Source organism: Branchiostoma belcheri, unplaced genomic scaffold (assembly GCF_001625305.1).
Source record: "Branchiostoma belcheri isolate BF01 breed outbred unplaced genomic scaffold, Haploidv18h27 scaffold19, whole genome shotgun sequence".
NCBI lineage: Eukaryota > Metazoa > Chordata > Leptocardii > Amphioxiformes > Branchiostomatidae > Branchiostoma > Branchiostoma belcheri.
In genome coordinates, this window is record NW_017803379.1 from 327,738 (window position 1) to 350,813 (window position 23,076).

The following is a 23,076-nucleotide window of genomic DNA, read 5'->3' on the forward strand; positions in this document are numbered from 1 at the left end:
TCTCTATTTTGGCCGATTTCTACTCTTTCCAGCCGCCTCCTCAAGCCTGGTAGAGGCTACTAACAACACACCATTTCACAACATATTCCCTCAAATTCAATGCACCAGTTTAAAATTTTGTGCTCTCCTTGCCATGTGTGAAGTCAGCAACTCACTTATAAATGATAAGTCAAATAATATGAAGCGGAGTTCTCACCATGTGTCTTGACCATGTCGATGTCCTTGAAAATCGTCTCCTTTTTCCGTGAGGTACTAGTACTTGATCACAGCACGAGCGTCTGTCTGGTCCATTTTGTGAATTTCTCCTCACCTGCTGATTTTCTCACCTGAGTCATGTGCTACTTAATGAATATCAAGATTTGCATTTCTGCGGGCAAAAACTTAACACTTGGTACCGTGAATAATTTCATCAGGCTGATGAATGCACAGAATGATTGCACAGAACCAGTAAGATATAACTTCAGTGGACAGCGAACCAGTCATAATTGCCCTGATAAAGATGACAGGCGGTCATAGACACATCGGCTCTTTTTAAACAAGTGGTCGTGAATTAAAAAAAAACACTATTTTTGAAGACTTCAGATAGTATACAGTTCTATCCCAGGAGAAGTCTCGCCCCCATTGTCTCCAGTTGAGGCTGAGAACTGCTTAATCGCCTCTCGTATTTCTGTTACGTCTTAAATCGTATTTTTGTTCAGTGGTGCCTCTGATTTCGCCTTCCAAGTTTCATGGCGATTCACCCAAAGGATCTTGAGTTATCGCGGTAAACACATAACGTTACATACAAATATTACCAAAAACATAACCTTGCTTGGTGAAGGCTATTAGTATAGTCTTTGTTAGCGCCTTTAACCTACATCCGGGACCATATGACCATATGTCACGTAGAAATTCCGCCTTCGTCAAACAAGAGTTGGAAACCCCCGACTCCGTGCGCGCAAACTTCAGTACTATCTTCGCTAATGCAAGTTGTGCAGGGTAAGTACATGGGGTAAACATCTTTTACCCTTCCAACTTGAACTTAAGACTGTGTATGTAATGAATTTAGAGGTCATGAACCTAAAATAGGCGGTCGAAGAGACAGACAGTTAAAAGTCGCAAACTTAACGCCGTGCTTAACGATACACTTGTGTGGTGGGGTGCCTTCAAAAACAGCATCCATTACCGAATCCGGTTTGTTAAACATGGTAGCATTTATCCAATATTGCCATACCTTTATCACTTCCAAATTTTTCAGAACTATGTTCTTCAGGTAGACCACAAGCATGAGATTAAAGTGGACGATAGTACGTAAAGGTCACCATGGCACAATTCTTCGCTACAGATCGCTGACAGAGTATTAACGTTAGATACATGTTCGCAGGGAGAAAAGGTCACATACCATGCTTTCTTTGTTAAAATGAATAGGACGATAAGCATGTCGAAGTCTGGAGAAAAATAAAACTGTTTTATGAGTAACGTTACATGTACTCACAAGATGACCGTACTGGTTTCGCCCGATAGGAAACCAGGTCAACGGCAAATAAACTGGTAGGAGGGTAGTTACAATGCAAATACGACATTTGACCAAATTGGGGGAGGGGAGCTGGGGAGCTGTAGTTGTTAAACTACATCATAGACAACCATCTTATGTCACTGTGCATGATCCTATATCATACGTTTGTTTCTATAGATCCTATCTCAGCCATCTCCTGAAATATGGCCGACCTGTGGGCACGGATCTGGGCTAAGAAAGCGGCCCTTCTGCGCGACTTGGACCCTCAATATATGATGAACGAACTTCTACAACATGGCGTTTTGGACGACGACGAACACGACAAGGTGAAAAGGGGATGTAAAACCAGGTGAGGTATTTAAAAAACATGTTTTGTGAAGTCTGTCCATTAAAAGTTCACGTTCTAGAAAGGCTGACATTTGCTCGCAAGCAAATACAGCATATTTCACTCCATCATCGGAAAGTACATTCATGATCTAAGAATTGTGAAGAACAACTGGATGAGATGTAGAAATGCTGTCAATCCTTTTCATTATTATAGCATGTTATAACTTTCATAGGCGAGAAAGAGCAGAGGCCCTGCTAGACATTCTGAAAGGAAAAGGACCAGAGGAGTTAAAAGGTTTCGTGCACCAGCTGGATAGGTTCTATCACCACCTGGCAGAAGAGATTCGAACTGCAGGAAAAGAAGAAGTACAGAGAGGTAAGACACAATCTTGAACAATACATAGTTGGATTCTTATACATATTTGTATCAACCTTGATTCTAATATATTTGTTATATATTCTAGTTGTGTGGTATCTACAGACACAGTTTACTGCAGGTCACAATTGACATAATCTATAAATGGAGTAAAGAAAATCTATAAATGGTGTAAAGAAAGGCTGGTTCTGTGTTTTCAGCGATTCCGACACCAAGAAACTGTCGGTTAGAGTCGTCCACCCGGGATTCCCTCACGGTGGCCTGGGACCAGCTGGACGCCATACCAGGAGGGTCGGTGGAAGTGGCCATTTTTGCACACGGCAACGACCAAGAGCCTGTACAGCGTCAAGAAGTGGGCTGCGATCAGACCGTTGTCAGGACAGATGGACTGAGAGCTGGAACTAAGTACGACGCTCGAGTCCGGGTTGTCAGCGGGGAGCTACGGGGACCACAAGTGGTGATTGAGGCCAAGACTGGTAGGAGTTGATAAAGTTCTGAGTACTTATGATGTGTTTCACATTAAGTGGATTTGATACACACATCTTTTTTTTTTTACTGAGTGTATCATTGCTAGTCTGAGGATACTTGTTTTGCTTGGTACCACACATATGAATGTATGCTGCTGACATGATTTTTCTGTCATATGTTTACATAATCTGTAAGCAATGTAATGTTGAATTGCATTTTAATGCATTGAAATGTTTCTTCTTGTTCTAGAGAGCCTTTGGGCATCAATTCCATGGAAGTATATCCTGGTTAGCATTCTTGTTGCTGTTGTTGCTGTTGTTGCAGTCCTGGTGATTGTGTGGATAAAATCTACAGGTGAGGCTTTCAGGTGCATCAATGCACAAAAGTGATCTCAGTCTTTGAACTTTGTTAGCACCTCGAATCACATGGTGGCGCCTCCAGGGCAGCCCAGTACAAATACCATTTACTAATTCACCATTGCAGTTGTAGTAAGATATCACATTACATATATCACTGCAATTGTACCTAGAGCAAGCTGCTTTATCACCATAACTGTACTTAGCTTGTACATATAATAAACTTAAGGTATTTCCTTCATCTATTCATAATTCAGTAATACGGTAAAGAACATAGGTCTTGAATGTAAATACTAGATGTTAGCCTTTATGTAGTTTGTATGTCCTTGTTTTTACGGTCCAGGAAGATTAGCTGTGTACGACAGCTAATGGACTGAATAAAGTATCCAAGTATCCAGGTATGGAATAAGTATTGTCAACATTTGTACCAATGGGGAGCAACATGAAGAAGTCTAAAATTAACTTGTTTATATTATAATGTCCTTCTCTTTTCAGATGAAAGATGTCTCTATCCGAAGTATATCCTCAAGGATGCTGCCATGAAGACCAAGCCCCATTTATTTGGCAGAGAGGAAGACATTGCAAATCTAACCATAATCCTAGAGAAGAATAGTGTATGTCTGGTGAGTGGCCTGAGTGGGGTAGGAAAAACAGCACTGGTAAAGGAATACATGTATAGGAATAGCGACAATTATTCAGCTGGCATCATTTGGATAACATCATACGAACAAACCAACTTTCTATTCGTTGATGTGTTGCGCAAAGTAGAAGGTTGCGATCCAATAGTGTACGACTATCGGGATAAAAATTTTGAATGGATGGCTGAATACTTAAGCAAAACTTTACTTGTAAAGTATATAGGGAAGTTTCTTTTCATTTTTGACAATGTAGAAACTTCTAAGAATGCTACTGACATGTTGAAGATTGTACCAGACAAGTCGGCATATACCGTTAGCTCTCATGTGATCTTACTGTCCAGACGAGAACTTTCTCTTCCCCACTTGGAGAAGCTCCCAATGTTGAAGTTGCACCCTTTATCAGAAGAGGCTGCCATACAGCTTTACAAGTCACAAAATAAGTCTGACATGGGTTGGGCAGAAACTGATTATTTATTTCAAAGCCTGAGTGCCCGTATTTTCAACTTGGATTTGCAAGACATTGTTCATGGCCTTGGCTACCTACCACATGCTATAATCCACTACTACAAGGAGGCAGGAGAGATGCATCTAAACCATGGTGTACCTTATTCAGCATATAATTCCTCAGCACTGCTTTCTTTGAGTGTACTATCAGTTAGACTAGACCTGACAGGCTATGGAAAGAGTGAAAATCCAATAGTTGATGAAGTGATAATGTTACAGGAGGAGTGTCCAAAAGCTTACGACCTCCTGGTTGTGCTTTCGTTTTTCAGTCATGCAGAAAAAGTGCCAATGTATGTCTTTAAAGGTAAGGAGACTGGCTGGGAACACCCCACTTTTAAGGGAGAATCATACTATGAGATGGCAGAATGTTTAAAGAAACATTCGTTAATCAAATTTGACAACAGGCTATGTGAAATTACCTTGAATAGGATAGTGACTAATTCTGTTATGGACACACTGGACAGTGAGAAATCAGCAGAGCGCTATTTCTGGACAGCTCTAGAAATAGCAGTACGTGCAGTAGAGAGGATACAACAGTTAGTCTTGGCGTCTTCAGAAAATGACCCTGTAGACTGCAAAGGCACCACTAAAAAGCAGTTGACAGAGATGTTTTTTCGTGTATTAGGACACTCCCATACTGTTGCCCGTAGCAGTGTTCATATGGGACCAATTACTGGCAAGTACGGAAGTTGCTATGCAAAGTCTGTGCTATCTAATGGGTCATTTTCTTCATATCTCCAAACTGGTATCACAAAATCAGTAAGTTTCATCAATCCAGTCTTGAATATATCATCCTGGCCAGTGAAACTTACAACAAAAAGGTCTAATAATAATGAACTGATGTATGAGTATGAATGGCCAATAACTCCAATGGAAAGTTATGATGAAGACTATTTATGAAGAATATTTTCAGAAACCTTTGTCAATCTCACAGTTGTTTGATGTTATATTTCTATTAGACTTTGCTTTGTAGTTTGTTTTAGTAACAAACTGTAAATGTGTCAATGGCTCAAGTTTAGCACTACAATGTCTCGTTAACAAAAAAACTGCAATAAAAAACATCAATGTCATCTGTGTTAGCAGTTCCATGTTGAAAGTAAAACTTTTGTTCCAACAGAATGGATGGTTCTCACATAGAGTGTGTGGATTGTGTTCAGCACCAGGGACAGGTGTGTTTGCCTGTGTGTGGATGGTGTTCAGCACCAGGGACAGGTGTGTTTGCCTGTGTGTGGATGGTGTTCAGCACCAGGGACAGGTATGTTTGCCTGTGTGTGGATGGTGTTCAGCACCAAGGACAGGTATGTTTGCCTGCATGTGTGTTGATGGTGTTCAGCACCAGGGACAGGTATGTTTGCCTGTGTGTGGATGGTGTTCAGCATCAGGGACAGGTATGTTTGCCTGTGTGTGGATGGTGTTCTGCACCAGATTTCATGGTTGGATGAAACTGTGTGTGTACATGTGTGTGAGGGGCGCAGTTTATATCATGAGTTGGTAAAGTTTGTGGAAGAGTTGTTATTCTATCTGAAGGATAGTTAGATGGCCAAGAAAATGCACAAAAGTAACAACATTTAGTTCAAGGAAGCTTTGGAGTTTTAGGAAGAAATGATAATTAAGTTTTTCTTAAGACATAAAATAAACTTATCATGTACTAAGAATTGCCTAGAGCTCTATGACTATGAGCTTTGCAATTTCAAAATGGAAATTTTTAATGTAGTCTGACGTCATGCATTTCTAAATGCAGTTTGTACCCCATTTCCCCAAAGACAAGTTACAATGTTAGGGTGTGAGCTACATAGTAAGTCCATGCTCATCCCACAGATTGTAACTTCCAGAAGCCGGTGTACGTCACTCGCCGGTCCTCGGGAGTAAAAGGTTGGTCGTACGTGTAGAATAGAGTCGCATCCTGCAAAGATTTATACACGTCAGGTTTTATAAGATGGTTAAAAAGCTGTAGGTCTCTTCTAATACAAGACCTTTAGCTTTACGTTCCAACCATGAGGATGTCCATAACCAAAGGTATGTACTAATCATCCCTATTCGAGTGAGGAAATAGGCGTTTTTAGATTATTGCCATGAGAACACCTTGCCAGGTGAAGCTAAGTCATCGGGTGCATCCATAAGTATACCGGATGAACTCCAGGAAGAATCGTACAATCGTAATAAAAGCAAACAAGCCAGAAGTAAGAACACACCTTGTCAAACTGTAAGCCCGTCTCCTGTAGTTTGTGCTTGAGTGTTTCCAGTTGGAGGCTGAGTTGTGCTGACATCAGATGGCCCTTCAGTCTGATGATGTACATACTTGGTGTGACCACCTGTCTCAGCATCAACTGTGAGGAAGACATGTGGTGAGCAACCATCATCAGGAGCATCTGAGGTGTTCATTCTAAGCGTTGCCAGGTTTCAGTCTCACCTGATTTGCGTGACCCGTGCTCATCGAAATCGTGTTCAACTGCAAACTGATTCCAGCTACAGTCCTTGTATACGTAGCTCAATCAAAAGATGCAAGCTGACACCGAGATGTCAATGTATGGGTCTTTGGTAATTCTGTGGTTGCATGCCTTTTGTATTTGTTCTTCGAGTTCACTTGCACTGCTTCCACATTTTTGCATAGCCTTTATTGGCCAACTCCGCGGCCACTCGACGTACACGTTCTTGTGACTTAATACGTCTGAATGCTATAACTTATAGCATTCAGACGTGGCCCACATTAATCAAGCAACTTGTCAAGAAATTCACAAAAGCTAAATTGTTCCCGGATGGGTGACTGTGAGATGTTCTTAAACCTTGCCGCCACTTTGGATATACATTTGTACAATGTACATGTACACACAGTCACTTTTAATTCGGGACCTCATTCTTCACAAGTGCAGCAGCGACACCTAGCTACAGTGTTAAGTATTACCAGTTCGTATTAACGTTACCCAAACGAAGGTGATGGACGTTCACCAAAATGTCATCTACGTGTACAAAGCACTTTATTAAACTTACCCCTTGCTCGGTCGGTGTAGGCGCGTTCTTCCTCTGGTAATATTTTGGAAGAGGCGCACAAGCTTCCAGCTCCTCCTGGCAGCTTTCTGTGAACGGCTCATGCTCATTGGAGACATTCTTGTACTGAAAACAGAGGGTCTTATTATGTCTTACGCGACAATAGCATGCTAATGCAATGCATAGAACACTGTACTGTATCTTTATCTGTACATCCGGTAGAGTAACCAAAATTGGCATTTGGTGTAAAATACCAGCTTCGTAGGCACGTGGCACTGTGGCAGCTGACTATACTAGTACTACACGAAACGACCTGCTATACCTAACAATTCTAACGTGAGAAGAATCACCTGCATGACGACGGGCGCCATCATGTCCCCTAACCGAATCCCGGCGACGTTCTTCCCGCCAAAATATGCCGTCAGCGCCAGGAACACGTCACGTGGGTTGCCCGACTCACACCCGGCTGTTTTCGTGCAAACCCACTTTCCTATACGGGATACAGAACTAGATAAAATTTCTTAAATAGGCTGGGTCTTTCCTTGGTGCTGATTTTACTTCTCATTGGTACTGTAGCCGAAATTAACGTTAAGCTCCTATCACAGATTCGGAATCTTCCCCCGACCAGCAACCAACCAAGGTGGGCTGACTTTTTATACGAATCGAGACGAATTTGAGTTAAATGTTGGTCAAATTTCACCCCCGATAACACCCCGACCACTACCACTTCGGCTGTGTGTGACAGGGGCTTTACACTTCGACGGGTGTTAGATTATAGTCGTTATTTCAACTTTCCTGTATATACAAACGTAACATATGCACACACATACATTCACTGCACATATCACTCAAGTCTGCTCCTAAGTTTATAAAGTTCCTGTGCTTCTTTGGCCAAACTTCAACAGGCACTTGATAGTGAATTCTTTTCAGTTTTCCGTACGTTTTGCTACAAAAGGAGGGCTCTTTTCTATTGCTATAACAATACCGTTAACGTTACCTATGTTAAACCTGTACTCCGTGAAGCTGCCCCAGTCTCGCACTTTCTCGTGTAGAAAACACGCGTCGTTCTGACACACGTCATGCTGTACGTCATCGGCTTGGCTGTCCGCTAGGAGGAACAGCTGTGTGGGTAACTGTCAAACAAGGAAAAATAATAAAGGTAAATTAAGGTAGCCTCATGGCCTTTAAGAGTCTGTAAGAGCAGTGGGTTGTTGTTGGAATTGGTATTGAAAGACAGAGCTCATCCGTGTATCCAAGAACGTAAATTTGTTCTAGGCACGGTCTGGATACAGGTGGACTATCCCAAAACAGTCGGTTGGCCTTGCATTGAGTAAACTCGGGAAGCGTTGTGCTACTGAGAACGGTATGCTACTCGCACGTTCGTGCCTTACCTTTCTGAAGATAGCAAGCTCGTGCCACTCTTCTTCTTCTGCCGTCGTGTACAGCAGCTCGGCTATGATTTCCTAAGACAGAAGAAAGATGGATGCAGTACAATTTGTTAAAGGTAGAGGTGCTGAATTAGCAAATCATCAGAACGTTAGATTTAATTTGCTGTCGGCAGTTTCAAGAGGAAAAGTACAAAAATAGTAACACTCCATTTCCACTAGCCGGGTCCTTACCTTGACAGATCCTTCAACGAATTTCATAGACAAAGAGCGAATCAGGTCGGGAGCAAGGTCGGCTGTGGTTGGCTGGTGTTAGGAAGTAGGAGCATTTTGAGTGTGTTTTGAGAGGGTAGTGGACTAGAATTTAACTAAAGTTTGATTACTAGTAGTTTCGTATAGAAAAGTGGGCGTGGCCTAAATCTGGTCAGACTGCTCACGAACTTCAGCCAGACGTGGTCAGTTGGGGATGGTTCTGAATGTATGGCTCACCTTTTCATACCCTACGTCAAAGTGGTCCGGCATAGAGTTTATCTCTCTTGTGACGTTGTGAGCTAACTCGGACACGTACAGGTCCCGTGACAAGCCAGCCGCCCTGGTGTTAAAATGTAGGCTGAAAAATTTCACGTCTTCAACGGGTTCAGACACGTACACCTGGAATAAAATTATATTGTCATTTCCTAGGTTATGCGAGTGTAGTTGCCATTGCTTCTTGATCTAAAGGTTGGGAATTCGAAACCGAACCGTTGCCGCTCAACTGGCAAGCATTCATTCAGGAAGTGCCCCACTGTTCATTGTCATTGTGTTCTTGAAATAGAATCGTACAGTGCAATGAACCTGTAAATACTATACACACTCTGCATGCGTGATATAGATAAGGAAGACAAGTTCCTTAGTGAGTCAAGCTTTTTGAGATCACGTTTACTTTAAAACCGCGTTGTGTCGTCGATGTCCTTGATACTGAAAACTAGGTTACAATGTAGCTGTAACGTTATATACTGTACATAGCGGTTTTTTGTCATAACCAATGGAAGAGCAGCTCTTCTGTGAGCTAAACTGTTTCGAGTGAGTTAAACTACTTCGTGAACACCATACGGTGCAGGCACTGTCCTTGGCACTGAAACCTAGGTTACACGTTATATACTGTAACTAGCACCGTTACTGTCACAACGAGTGGAAAATTAGCTCTTCATTGACCTAAACTGGTTCGATACCACTTCCACTATGAACTAACCTGTGTGTCCACGGGTCTGGGAGGGCTGTTATGGTAAGTGGTCGGCAGGGGGAGACACACTGTGAACATTTTGTCGCAGGCGGGAGAACCGACTTCCGTCACGTTGTGCTGCAACATGAGTGCCGTAAACATTCTATTTGTCCAGTTTCTGCACGCACACACACACACACGCGCGCGCGTAGACACTAATACATACATACATACATACATACATACATACATACATACATACACACACGCACACACACACACACACACACACACACACACACACACACACACACACACACGTAGACACACACGTGCGCGCACAAGCATCACCTTAATCAAGATACTAACGATAGTTAAGACGGGTTGCAGCATGTCTATCGCAGTCCTGTCGTCGTTCCTGCCGTTGATGTAGTACAGCAGGCCGCTCATCGCCTTGTCCCGTCCTGACGCCGCCTCACACGACCGCTCCTGGGTACACACCCACCTGGCTAATGTTTGGTGGAGAAATCAGACAATTTAGTTGTATATTATTATACTTTATTTGCAGTTTCGTTGCTGTCTTCATAAGAGTGGCCAATGAGTAACAATATATCACTTAACTTCAGGGCAGGTTGAAAAAATGGGAAGGATAGAAAGAATAAAGAATAGATGGATAAAGGGAAGGGAAGGAAGAAAGAACGAAGTCAGTAAGGAAGAAAAGGAAGGAGAGAGAAGAGGAGGAAAAATTAAAAAAATTGTGAGAATAACAGAGCAGAACAAAGTAAGACAAACAATGCAAGTTTTGAAGACCAACATGCAACCTCGGCGATCACCTTCCAACCACAGACGACCTTGCGTACGACTAACTCCCTACCATAATCAGATCCAAGGTCAAAAGGCCACGGTCGGCTGTGTGTGACAGGAGCTTTACGTACTGTTGAGGAAGTGGGTTTCTTTAAAGTGGTCGAACGTCCGAGTGACCCTGTGGAGTGGACAGCGGGTTCTGGTACACGGGTGCTGCAGATGGAGGCTCGTAATGTCCGGTTCTTCAAACCTACAAGAAAGCATGAGTTGTTTGAAATTCTTGAGAAGTTGAGTGAATTTCTTCAGAATTTTTCGCTGATTCAGCATATGCATTTTCAACTTTCTTCCATAAGGCATCAGACATGAGAATAGTAGAAAACTAAAGATAGAGAATTAGGTAAAATCCCAACCTATACGGAGACCAATTTGACCTCCGCCTTGATATTCCGGTCAGTCTGTGGTTTCATCATTCCCCCTCACTTCGAATTCCTGCGACCCTATCGTATTCAAATGCCTAAGTGGTATGTGCTATCTTACCCGTGCAACCTCAACTTTCTACCAAAACCAGAGGTATGCCCAGAACAACCTTTATTGAACAGTCTTCATACCAGTCTTTGTGAAGAGTAAAATCGAGGTTGTGGTGGTTGTATGTACCGGTACTGCCTGTGTGGAGACACTGTCTCTCACTGTCCATGGCCTCCATAAACACCTAAACAAGACAAAATACGACACCGTAAATATCTAATTACAGACATCTTTATTGAATAGCAATATTCTTTATTCACAGCCACATATTTAACAAGAACCGACATTTCGATGACTGTTTATCATCTTAGGGCAGTTATAGTTGGGTAACTGTGCACTGAAGCTAACAATTCGGTCCCAAACGTAAAGTAATTCTGACATACACAGATATTGTTACAACAATAGTGAGATGTGCGGTTCCAAGTAAAAAGTATTCTAGTCACATTGATCTAGTACATGTTACGTGAGTTCGATAATGCCCTGTACACTTACCTCGTTGTGTCTGTCAAAGACACGAGATTGTACGTTGTACTCCACCGCCATCATGGTGTGGTCAGAGAATGGATCTTTCCGGTCAGTCAGAATCCTGGTCAGTTTCCGTCCTGCTTCCAACGACTCTTCCGCGCTGCCCGTCCCGCCGAAACACATCACGTACCCGGAGAGGTCACGGCAGCTAGAGCCAAAACTTTCCTATGGCAACAAGAAATTGGGGATTTTAGACCTCCGGAAAGTATTTAAGAGTTTGCAACGGTGGAGGTAATTGTATGATGTGATTTAATCGTCAACAACTTCCTGAATTCCTCCACATACTACCCAAGGTGGGTCATCTTCAGGTGGCTTAAATTGTCTGTCAATCAAGTTCTAGGAAAATACCGTTTTTTTTAACACCTCAATCCTTGGTTGATAACTCTGGCACTTGAAAGAATAACTATCTCTTGTTCTTTTCTGGGCTGGTATTAGATACTAGTACTTATGTGTGTATGCAGTACTAGTATATCGAACAAATTTTCTCTCACTGCTTTCCCCCGTGCCACTCCCCTGATGACGTCCCTCGGTACAGGTAGATAGGACATGTAGGTACGGCTGCACGGCCCTCCCCGCGGCCCCGACTGGACAACCCTCGTTACAACCGGCGAGAAGCGAGAAAAGTTCCTCCCTGGTGACGTCAGACCTTCCTCTGGAATAAACAGATTTCCTGAGTGAAAAGGGGCCTGAAGGGGTCTACTTCAGGTAAAAAGAACATTTCGTTGTGTAAAAAAACTTTTATTTCACGAACGTGGAATGTCACTAGGCAATATTCAGCAGGTATAGATGGTCTCCATTCCTCTCATAAGATAGCCCCATTCAGTGTCCAGAATCTCAACCCCTCACATGGGTCAGAAATTCCGGTGACTCAATTTTTTTTAGTTGGAGAACAGTTCATTTCTCATTATTAGCTTTACCAACTCATATGAATTTTCCTTCTAATGTAAGCCGATACCTTTTAACTTCTGGAACATGACCTTCTGTCCTTGTTGTCTGGCGCGTTCGAACTGGCACGTTAGCAGGTCGGCACGCAGGAACGGCCCGACGGTCGGGTAAGAACGCCGCTCGACACCGTGTCTGTCCTTACTCTGGACGGTGTACGTAGGACAATCTGGGCCTTGGAGAAACAACAACACAGCAGTCAGACTTTACCCCCTCTGGCGAAACTTACAAAACTGTATTGAGTGGGAGAGGGGAGATACATTACACAGCAAGACATAGACAAACTATGTTTTGGCCATGACTCAGCACCAGTTACTATGATGGCATCAATCTGATCCAAGTCATTGACCTTGCATGTTTGGAGAAGAAGAGGAAGAGGGGAATAAGAAACAAAGTAAAAGCAATATGTTTTTTGTAGAAGGTAAACATAACTATCATCATTGTCCTCACCGTAGCAGAACGTCGTGCCACAGTCCCGCCGCACCAAATCCGCGTTGATAGAAGCGCCCCCTGACGACCACAAACGCTCGCTGTGGCGAAGGCACCTGGGCAGTCGGAGCATTCGGCCCTCCGGCCCGTCCGTCCCGCGATAAAACTCGTCCAGCTCGGCATTTGTGGCGAAGATGGCCACCTCATAGCGTCGTGATAAGGTATTGCTGTTGATAAATGAATGCAGTTGTTGAGATGTCAATATGCCAAAAATTGACGTGAAGGAAGTTTTGTTAACACAATTCCGAGCCGAAAATGTATGGTATGACAATAGTCCAAAAGTCCCAAATTTTATAATTTTAAAGTGTTGCATGCCAAATCCTTGACTGCAATTACCTGTACCATGCCAAAACTTGGAAGTAAAAATTTAAACCACCACAAGCCTATTGACCATTTGCCAGCCTATTGGTCAAACATTGACCAACTCTGTATACGTACCGCCTACTCTACCGCCTACTCTATAGCAACTCTATACTGGCCTTGGCGACCATTTTCCTTAAGTTCCTACAGTGGTCACTATAGACAGGTTTGACTGTTACTGTACCTGTCATGTTGAAGTATGTAGTAATAGCCATCCCTCCGAACGATCGGTTCCCCGTTGGTTATCAGAAGATGAAGCAGTTTTTGAGCCTCCCGCTCGGCGCTGAACCTCGGGTCTCCTTTTCTCCGGAACGACTTCACATACAGGACCGTCTCCGGGATAATGTCTAGGACAACCTAAGGTGGCAAGGTGGGTTTGTGGTTAACGGTTGTCGTTTTGGAATTAAAAAAGGTTTGGGTTCGAATGCTGGGTAGGTCCCAATGCTGGGTACACATCACTTGTCGTTTTGTGTGGATGTGGCGTAACAAACTTGTAACGTTGTTGTAACTTGAGTGTGCGTCACATTGTCCTTCTTCTTTGTTTAACGCTAATAAAAAAACTGCTGGGTAGGCCCCAATGCCATGCCCTTTGGAAAGGCATTTCAAACTTATATCTTCACTCGACTCAGAGGAAAATGAGTACCCAGCTTCGGATAGGGCCGTCCTCTCGGATGACACGTAAAGCCGAAGGTCCTGTGTTTGAGAGCCACGCTTGGAGCACGTTAAAGTACCCACCACAGTTATCGAAAAGAGTAAAGGGTACTTCCCGGTGTGAGTGGATCAAACCTTACAGTCTAACACTATCTCTTACAAAATTATCTGCGGTTGTGAACTAACCGTTGGGTCCTCGGGCACAGGTGGACTGTTCCACTTGTCCCGGGGGAGGGGCAGGGACACCGTTACCTCCCGCAGGAAGACGGTCGGTGCGTAGGTTTGTGTTGTCAGCGGACCTTCCCTCATTATCCTCAAACCTGGAAAACGGTAGAAATGCGGTATGATACTTCGAAGTTTCTGTGTTCTTGGTAGTCCTCCGTTGTCGACAGACTGCCCAGTGTTGACGTCACACTTCCGAGAAGCCACGTGACAAGTCTCACTGGGTCAGTCTATTGAAGAAGAGAAGAGTGACTGGTCGAAAGCTCCAAGTGAGAACAATCCAACATGTTGGAACAAAGGCTTGAACTCTAAACAACGAATTTGATTGATTTTAAAATTTGAAACTTTACTATCATCTTACCTTGGTTGTTGTGGCCATGTAGATACCGCTGCAATTTCCACAGTGCGCGTGCGTGACCGCTGGTGGGAGACAGGTCCCAGACGGTAGTTGACACCCACAGTGATCTGCGCATGCGTCGCACATGGTACTCTGGATTCGAGCACAAGCACGTGTGCAAATGGTCGTTGACGTCACAAGGTAGCGTGCTAAAATGGGTCCAAAGTTCTATTTTGATTGAATGTGGGAAATTCAAAGTGACAATACGCTAATCTTTCCACAATAAATTTTTACCAAAAATATAGAGCCCCGGCCCCATTCAGGGCCGCATGTACGTGTACGCTTTGCCTTACACTGTGCCGTGTGTCTTCTCTCAATATCACATCGTAGAATCAACGTACATTTAGACTCTACTAGTAATTTTATACAGAGTACTGCCTTACATTGCACCTGTTATTATTTTAAACGATAGATTTTAACACTGTATACATGTTAACATCAGTTAAAACGCTATAATACTCGTTTTGGCTCTCCCTTGTTTAATATCAACTCATTATCTTTAGACTCTGTTCCGAGGGTAGAAATCCTGCATTTAGGCTATTTAGCCCATATGCAACAAAGATCGATCGATCGATCATTCATTCATATTCTTTTTTTATTCCAACAATTACCACATGGCATGGTGAAGGCACACGTGGGTTTATGCCGCCACCAACGCAGAGGACATTTTACCTGAGTTAAGTGGAGAAATCGTGTTAAGTGCCTTTCCCAAGGTCACAAGGTTGGGTGCATGGCTGGATTCGAACTCGGGGTGGCCCTCTTGGTTCAGAGCCGAACGCTCGCTCTGTCGTTACGCCACACAACCCCACCTCATCATTCATATCAATTCATTCATTGTTGTGCAGAAATAAACTTTGGCTTGAGACTGACTCACCTCGGTAGAGTGTCTGCCCGTGCCCGGCGCCCTCCTACCAGGAACACATTTAGCATCAGGCCAGCAAACAACACCGGTAGTCTCATCTCTTCCCGCTACTGTTACTGCACTCTCTGTGTGTCCGTATACCTAATGATGATGCGCCTACTAGCTGTATTTGGTGGCAGCGAGTGCTCCACTGTGCTCTAGACACCTGCTCACCACTCAATGACCAAGGCCGACGTGACACACGCAGCTAAAAATACTTCCTTCACCCCGGGGTTTGTCAACTTTTGGTGCAATTCAAGAGAGCGATAGCCTGGCAGCCAGACCATCTGATTAGGCTCTCCGGTATCTCTACGTTGCTGGGAATACTGCCCGTCTGTCCAGGTTCATTAGCACATGCCGAGGTGTTTTACGGGGACGCTTTTTGCCGAAAATTTACTCAGAGAGTTCGACTGGAAATTAGAAGATCTAAAATGTCAGGAGAGGCCTATGCTTAGTAGTACTGGGGCAGGTAAAACACCCCTAAAGGTCAGCCTGTGGAGAATAGTAACCAGGCTAGCGATCTGTGACCCAGAGAATCAAACAGTGGCACTGATAGCATGTAGAATTTACACAACACCTAGTCGGAGCCGTGGACAAATATTTCCCTACGGGATTATTTGGTGATCAGATGAACTCTTGATACAAAGGACAAAGTATAAAGTTCGCTATATTCACTCACCTCTCACCTGGATGTACTTAGTGTTTTGTGTAGTGTTGATAAATACAGCCTCGAGTGCGGAAAAGTTTTAATTATAAGTTATAATGTTAAACTATTGACTATTGACAGGCTAGCCTGTTACTAATGTCATTACTGGCCTGCTGAAGACGACAGACGGCCATCGAAACGTACTCTCCAAGCAGAGGTTGATGGTGGAAGACCGTTTGCTTTTTATATGACCCATTTTTACCGTTGGTGGTGGAAGCGACAAAAAGGGCCATATATGATATATAAAAAAGCAAATGATCTTCCACCATCAACCTCTGCTTGGAGAGTAATCGAAACGGACGTTGTGATTGTGAATAGAGAACTTCGTGCATTATTGCATCACACTGCCAAAAGGTGGTTTTAAGCGTATCTGATACTTCGGTAACAGATGTATAGATACGTACCACATATGCATGCCATTCTCTAACTACTAGTATTCCAGATAGATTAGGTCCCTGTCAAGTGATATTTCTTCTGGGCCCTGATCACGAAACAGCATGATTTCAAAATTCGCGCTCATAATCATTTAAAAGGTCAAAGGTCCCATACCCGGAAGTGCTCTGCAAAGCTTTGCTGGTCCACTTGTGAAAGGTACGTACGTCTACACCTTGATGCTGTCTCCTGTTTCCCCATGAACATAGGATTGATAATATTATCATACACAAGAGACATCTTTCTAATACAGTAACGTTAGATTTGAAACTACTGTCGTGTACAAGAAGGGGTCTGACGCACATGAGTTGCATGTGCACAAGCCACCCCCCTCCCCTTTTTGTGGAGTATGTCGATATTTTACCTCGTTGTTCCATGGGCTAGCCTACAGATGTACTTGTCAGGGCGCTCGGCCGAAACCTCAGTGTTATTAAAGTATGATCTACACAACTGTGACGAATCATTAACGATGAAAGCTCAACACTGTAGGTGCCTCTGTCAACAACTCCCCCATGTATCCGAGTCAAACTTAAAACTTGCTAGCCATGTGACGTTACATTTACAAATTACACAATGTATTGCTTCAATCACGACAAAACACGGTCGTCACCCAGCTCTTAGTGACTATGTGATGGCATCAGAGATGGCAGACTTCACCCTTTCATGTAGATCAGCAACACACACACACACACACACACACACACACACACACAATTTTACATACGGACATACACACATGTATACACACTAACAAGGCAGGAACAGTGGAACAGTACTTCACTTTCTTCTTTGTTGTTGTACAGCACCCCACCATGGGCCGAGTGCTGATCACAGGTGCGTCCGGCCTCCTGGGCCGTGCACTGATGCAGGAGTTCCAGGGCGCAACAGGATGGGAGGTACTCGGACTGGCCTACTCCCGGGCGGGGGGGAGTCTGAAGAAGGTGGACCTGCGGGACCCGGCAGCTGTCAGGGAGACTGTACAGGAATTCAAGGTATGCATGCAACGTGTATGATGGACCGCATTTAATGTTTGTTTCTAGGTTTGTCGTACAAAATCATCTGAGATATTCTGATCTACTCCAGATCTTCCTCATTAAGCAACCTGTTGGACAAATCCGTTCTTCTCGTCTGAGGGGGTGAAGTAACTATGTGCTGTTTTCCAGCCGGACGTCCTGATCCATTCTGCTGCCCAGAGAAGGCCTGATGTGGTGGAGAAGGATGAAGAGGCAACAAGGGTGCTGAATGTGGACGTGACAAGGACGGTAGCACAGGCTGCAGGTAAAGCCCCTGTCACACATGTACATTGTAGCAAAATGTGGCCTCCCAAACTCCCCGCATCCATGTTTAGGGGTAGGTTGGGAGCAAGGTCGGTTGTGGTTGGCTGGTGTTTGGTGAAGTTGGTTACTGTTTGGCTGTACCAGCCAAATGTTTCAAAATGTTTAAAACATTTAGGTGTGGATGCGAGGTTCAGCCATGGTTGGCTGGTGGTTAGAAGTAGGTCAGCAGTGTTGGGGAGTCAAATTTGATTCAACTTTGACTTAATTCCTAAAGAATCCTCCTGAACTTTACTAGTGGTTCATTGACACACTGCATGCCATGCACAACGTAGCAAAAGTTTGGATCCATTTCAGTTGATGTTGGTGCCTTCCTGGTGTTCATCAGCACTGACTACGTGTTTGACGGAAAGTCTCCGCCCCACAAGGTGACGGACCCTCCAAATCCCCTCAACAAATACGGCATCAGTAAGCTGGCTGGGGAGAGGACAGCCCTGGAGGTGGCCAAAGGTAAGGACACATCAATGGAGTAGCATGTGTAGTCCACTGGACCAAGAGATCATGAGTTTGAATCCTGACTGTGTCACTCATTTGCACCTGAGTTGCATGAGGAAATAGCTGTGAAGTGCCTACCACAGGTAAATGGCATGTGACACTAGGGTATACCAGGGATTTGAACCCAAAATCTTCATATTATGCATGTAAACCCTGAGCACAAGATCTTGCCAACCCGAAAGTCTAATGAATGTGAATAATATAATGTGACTATGGCTAAGCTAAACCAAGCACACAATTTCAGATACCTTTAAGGTACATTCTGTTTCCCTATCAGATGGTGCTGTGCTAAGAGTGCCCATCCTGTATGGACCTATAGAGACGGTCGACGAGAGTGCAGTAACAGTTCTCTTCAGCGCTGTGCAGAACTCAGAAAAGACAGCCAAGATGTCGGACTATGAGAGGAGGTACCCGACACACGTGGGCGATATCGCTGTGGTCTGCAGGCAGCTGGCAGAGAAAAGACTACAGGTGAGGAATACAGTCCAAACAGGGGTCCGATCAGAGATCTTATCGGATCCGAATATTTCATAGTGATGAAGAGTGAAAATACAGTGGTCAGATGCAAGTTTCTGTCCCAGTCTTGTGTTTATGTTTACCTTCACACAAGGAAAATATAGTATTTTTGTTTATTTATTCTTCTTCTACAAACTCCAGTCAATGACATGACTAAATGCCTCTTACCATGGTAACTGGTGCTGTAGCAATCACCTTTTGCTGTCAGCTTATATTACGTAAGTGGCAGGATAGAGTTGTAGGGGCTGGTCACTGTATATACTAGTAATTATATGAATGTGTTATTATTAGTAAGAGTAAACAGTAAGTATTTGTTTGTCTAGACCATGTGAAGATAAACATTATGCATTTGCTTTGCGAATGTCATCTTTCTACATATAGCGTCATCTTAACTTCAATCAAGAGATTGTGTGTAACACAGAATATCACTCCTTTGTGCAGGATCCCAGCCTACTGGGTGTTTTCCACTGGAGTGGAGACGAGGAGATGACCAAGTACACGATGGCCGTCACCATGGCAGAGGTGTTCAACCTCCCCTCCTCTCACCTGCTGGCCGACAAGGAGCCTTCAGGAGGAGCCCCTCGTCCTTACAACGCACACCTGGACGTCTCAAGACTCCAGGAGCTTGGGATCGGGAAGACTAGACCTTTTAAGGAGAGCATTAAGGAAGTGCTGCAGCCTTTCCTGAAGAAGTAATTGTTGGTGCAGCTAGTACTAGTATCTGCCTTTGTCAAAAATCTATAAAGTATATGCAGGCAAGCAATAAAAGCTTGTCAACTATTTCCATAGAAGTAATTCATTCCCAAAGAAGTAATTGCAAGCTACATATCTGTCTTTGTGAAAAATCTACAAAATATATGCAATGATGATGGTAGGCAATGAGAACTGAATGCTTTTAATGAGAGCTACAAATGTATTTCCATAAAAAAAGTACTTTTTGAAAAAAGCAGCAATGACAGAGAAAGTTGAATATTGAGGGTTTGCAATAAACAAAGGTGTTGGTTTGTACTGCGCTGATTTCAAAATGTTACAACGCTTGAAAAAAAGTTAAGCTTCAGGCTTCCTTACAGACCGCTATTCCTATCACGTCTAGCTGTACCATGATTTTTACTTTGATATGTCAGACATCCAAGACAATAAGACAGTCTGGCCAAATGGGCCTCTCAATCAGGAAAGAAGCCGAAACACCAGGTCCTATTAAAATACATGTACTGTACGGTACTGCTCTTTGGCAACGAATAACAACAGCTCTTAAGCTCTAAAGCTCAAAAGCTACTAGCATTAGAAACTTAGAAACAATATCAGCATTAGAGCTGACCTGCATATTTTGCGGCATTTGGTGACGTAAAGGGTTACACATTTGATCCAACAGGTGTAAGATGTCCAGTGCAAAATCGATTTTCTCAATCATTTTTCCTGTTAGTGGATCAAATTCTCAAACCCTACATTAGTGAAAGTAATAATATTTAAGCCATGATGAAAGAACAAAATAAAATTGTTAACCAGAGGCAGAAAAGTTAATCAAAAACTACAAAGGAGAATTTTTGTGCATGTTTTCTTTCGTCTCTAAGCAATCATGATTATTTCAAGCACTGCAAGGCCGCTAAAACAATCACTTACAAAATGTATAATCAAGGGGCTTTGTACTGTGATGAAAACGCCATTGTTTTTTGGCAACAATTACTGTCCTTCACTACACGGCCTACATGGAATGTCCACATCAGTGGAAACCTGACTTTCATCTCTTCCAAACATACTAGAGTCTGACTCATTGGAATAATGAGAATCACAACAATCTAAAATCTAATTCTACTCACTTGAGGGAGCAGAAACTGTGTGGTCACATATATATACATGTAAAGTTGGGGAACAAACCGCGCAGTCGTACCGTTGGATACGAAAGGCACAACAGCCAAAAGACTTCCTTGGCCTGACTTTGACCACTTGAGCTGATCTACGAGAGCCTGTGCCTGGATACAGTTCTTTAGGACACCGTTTCTCGGTAAGTTTTCATCTTATATCTATCAGAAATTTTGATGTGTAAAAAAAAAAGTTATAATTTGCATCTCTATGTTTCCTTTTTGGGGCAAGGGCTTTACCTGTTCTCGTTAAGACCATACATGTAGCTACACACTATAGTAAAATGGGGGTAACCAGGATCTGAACTGAGAATTGAGAAGAGACCTAGCAAAACTGAGATCTTCCATCCACTTTATCTAGAGAGAGGGAAGACATACTGTAAGTAGGAAGGGTGTCATTGTAGCAGATATACATTGTAACGTTACCTGGGACCGCGTGTGGCAAACAATAGTCTCTAGCAGACCAACTCCCCCTGCATTTTCTCTCTCTTTTTGGCCAATTTCTACTCTTTCCTGCCGCCTCCCGAAGCCTGGTAGAGGCTAGTATTCTGGGGGCTTATCATTGGCAGAGATTATCATTACCTTATCTTTCAAAATCATTCGTTTTTGGACGCCTAGACTTTCACTTAATCAAAAATTTGTTGAATAAGACTGGGTTCATAAAGCAGTCTGCTTTCACCAATAGGAAGGTAGTCAACATACACATGTATTTGTAACAGTACAAACCAGTGACTTGAAGGGCATCGTTTACATAAATTCAAAAAGAGAATGGGGCGTAAATTACGCTTGTGGGTATCCAAATGAAACTGAGGTTTTCCGTGATATTAGACAGACTGAATGGTTGGAGATGGTTACATACATGTAACTGACGTACATGTACATTTTGTATGTACCCACAATCTACCACTTAATTGATCAATTTTGGGTGGTTAATTCTATCAAAGGCTATCCATAGGATTGCTTGGACATTTCTTGGCATTTCAATGGGGACTAACTACTAACAGCTACATGTATTTTGATAATGATATTAGCGCATGTATGAAATTTTTGATTTTTTTGTTACTGCTGTACCTGCTGCAGCTCTTTTAAATTTGTTTCTCTCAACTGTAGTTATTGTTGGTGAAATCTCTGTTCATACATGTACATTGTACATGGATTCAGATTGTTTATATCTATGAATCGTTACATGTAGTTGTACAATGATTGTTAATTTTGTATGCCCGTCTACAATTGTAATCAGTATATTTTATGTTGTTCAGCATTAAGTACATGTCAATCTGTATGACTGGTCTCTTGATTTATGTAAAATTTTTCCTACATTTTCTTTTAGTGTCTTTGAAGCCAATACAGGCTAGGCAAAAAAATTGATTTATTTTTTCATTAATTTGTAAAAAAAAAATACTACCCATAACAAGGACATGTGCAGGGCTTAACACACATACCATTCACGTGACCCTTTTTAGCTTTGGAGGCTAATTGGTTGAAATTGCTCTTTGACAGATCAACAAAACTTTGGAGAATCACCAAGAAGAACCTTTGTTCTACAGAACAGTCAACTGTGCAGAACACAATAAGGTATGCAGGACTAGAGAGAATGGCTTGCATGTTTCCCAGAATACATGTAGATACTACAGTTTTTGTTGTTTTCTTTTTAGTAATATGCATCACAACTGACCCTTGTGCTTAACTGTATGACACTGCTGATAAGTCAATATTAAGTTTTCCTCACTCAATTTTTTTCAGTTGTTTTCCTATTACAGATTTTGAGATATAATCTCAACCAGTTACTGTTGTCAGGATAACCAAGTCATACTAAAAGAATTTTAAAAAGTGCATTTTAAAACAGCTAGCCTTATATATTGATGGTGCTCAGTTTTTTGGAGTACTTAATGTTGTTGATCAACCCGTTGTTGGTAAAATATGGTAATACCATGCAGGCTCTTGAATTTGATTTTTTTTAGTAGTCACAATACCCATGCTCTTGCTAACAGTTGCATATATACTGATTATATATATTTATACCTTTAGACTTGTATGCTACTGGAAAGGGTCACAGTCCTTCAATGTGGGACGTTAAGTCATGGTCAACTGTTCATTGCACTTGTCAAAAAGAGCTAAGGGGAATATCTACAGTAAAATGAATCTGTCAATACTGTATAATTTTATGCAATGTAGTGTCTGCA

General features: G+C 42.8%; 3 protein-coding genes and 1 long non-coding RNA gene across 4 annotated transcripts; 3 read left to right on the forward strand and 1 right to left on the reverse strand.

Annotated features, from left to right (window-relative positions):
- The first annotated feature begins 904 nt into the window (after positions 1-904).
- On the forward strand, positions 905-2,160 carry LOC109467795. Its single transcript, XR_002140104.1, has 3 exons — positions 905-978; positions 1,673-1,844; positions 2,056-2,160. It is a non-coding gene; the product is annotated as an uncharacterized LOC109467795 (long non-coding RNA).
- Positions 2,161-2,394: 234 nt separating this feature from the next.
- Positions 2,395-5,064, forward strand: LOC109467728 (the record flags this gene model as incomplete). The annotated part of the gene is made up of 3 exons (XM_019765779.1): positions 2,395-2,674; positions 2,916-3,020; positions 3,518-5,064. Coding segments are annotated over 3 exons (1,932 nt in total), but the record flags the coding sequence as incomplete, so codon positions are not given.
- Positions 5,065-5,885: 821 nt separating this feature from the next.
- On the reverse strand, positions 5,886-16,034 carry LOC109468049. The gene is made up of 18 exons (XM_019766270.1): positions 15,525-16,034; positions 14,615-14,799; positions 14,218-14,351; positions 13,565-13,737; positions 12,982-13,187; positions 12,545-12,706; positions 12,081-12,241; positions 11,557-11,754; positions 11,148-11,248; positions 10,671-10,789; positions 10,105-10,244; positions 9,024-9,185; positions 8,541-8,612; positions 8,147-8,282; positions 7,500-7,639; positions 7,153-7,275; positions 6,357-6,491; positions 5,886-6,067 (listed from the first exon to the last, which is right to left on the reverse strand). Exons 1-18 carry the CDS (start codon positions 15,608-15,610, stop codon positions 5,972-5,974), a joined length of 2,529 nt encoding a protein of 842 aa, XP_019621829.1. The 5' UTR covers positions 15,611-16,034; the 3' UTR covers positions 5,886-5,971.
- Positions 16,035-16,776: 742 nt separating this feature from the next.
- LOC109468048 (methionine adenosyltransferase 2 subunit beta-like) lies at positions 16,777-20,594 on the forward strand. Its single transcript, XM_019766269.1, has 6 exons — positions 16,777-16,848; positions 17,493-17,681; positions 17,853-17,967; positions 18,321-18,473; positions 18,796-18,989; positions 19,476-20,594. Exons 2-6 carry the CDS (start codon positions 17,502-17,504, stop codon positions 19,728-19,730), a joined length of 897 nt encoding a protein of 298 aa, XP_019621828.1. The 5' UTR covers positions 16,777-16,848; positions 17,493-17,501; the 3' UTR covers positions 19,731-20,594.
- Positions 20,595-23,076: the final 2,482 nt, after the last annotated feature.

Bases quoted from the DNA above. Each gene is read 5' to 3' on its own strand.
- LOC109468048 (XM_019766269.1), top strand. From the start codon at position 17,502: ATGGGCCGAGTGCTGATCACAGGTGCGTCCGGCCTCCTGGGCCGTGCA. The intron at 17,682-17,852 runs GTATGCATGCAA...GCTGTTTTCCAG, and splicing joins AGACTGTACAGGAATTCAAG to CCGGACGTCCTGATCCATTC. The intron at 18,474-18,795 runs GTAAGGACACAT...TTTCCCTATCAG, and splicing joins AGCCCTGGAGGTGGCCAAAG to ATGGTGCTGTGCTAAGAGTG.
- LOC109468049 (XM_019766270.1), bottom strand. From the start codon at position 15,610: ATGAGACTACCGGTGTTGTTTGCTGGCCTGATGCTAAATGTGTTCCTG. The intron at 14,800-15,524 runs GTGAGTCAGTCT...GACCCATTTTAG, and splicing joins CGGGCAGACACTCTACCGAG to CACGCTACCTTGTGACGTCA. The intron at 12,242-12,544 runs GTATCGGCTTAC...TGTTTATTCCAG, and splicing joins CATGTTCCAGAAGTTAAAAG to AGGAAGGTCTGACGTCACCA.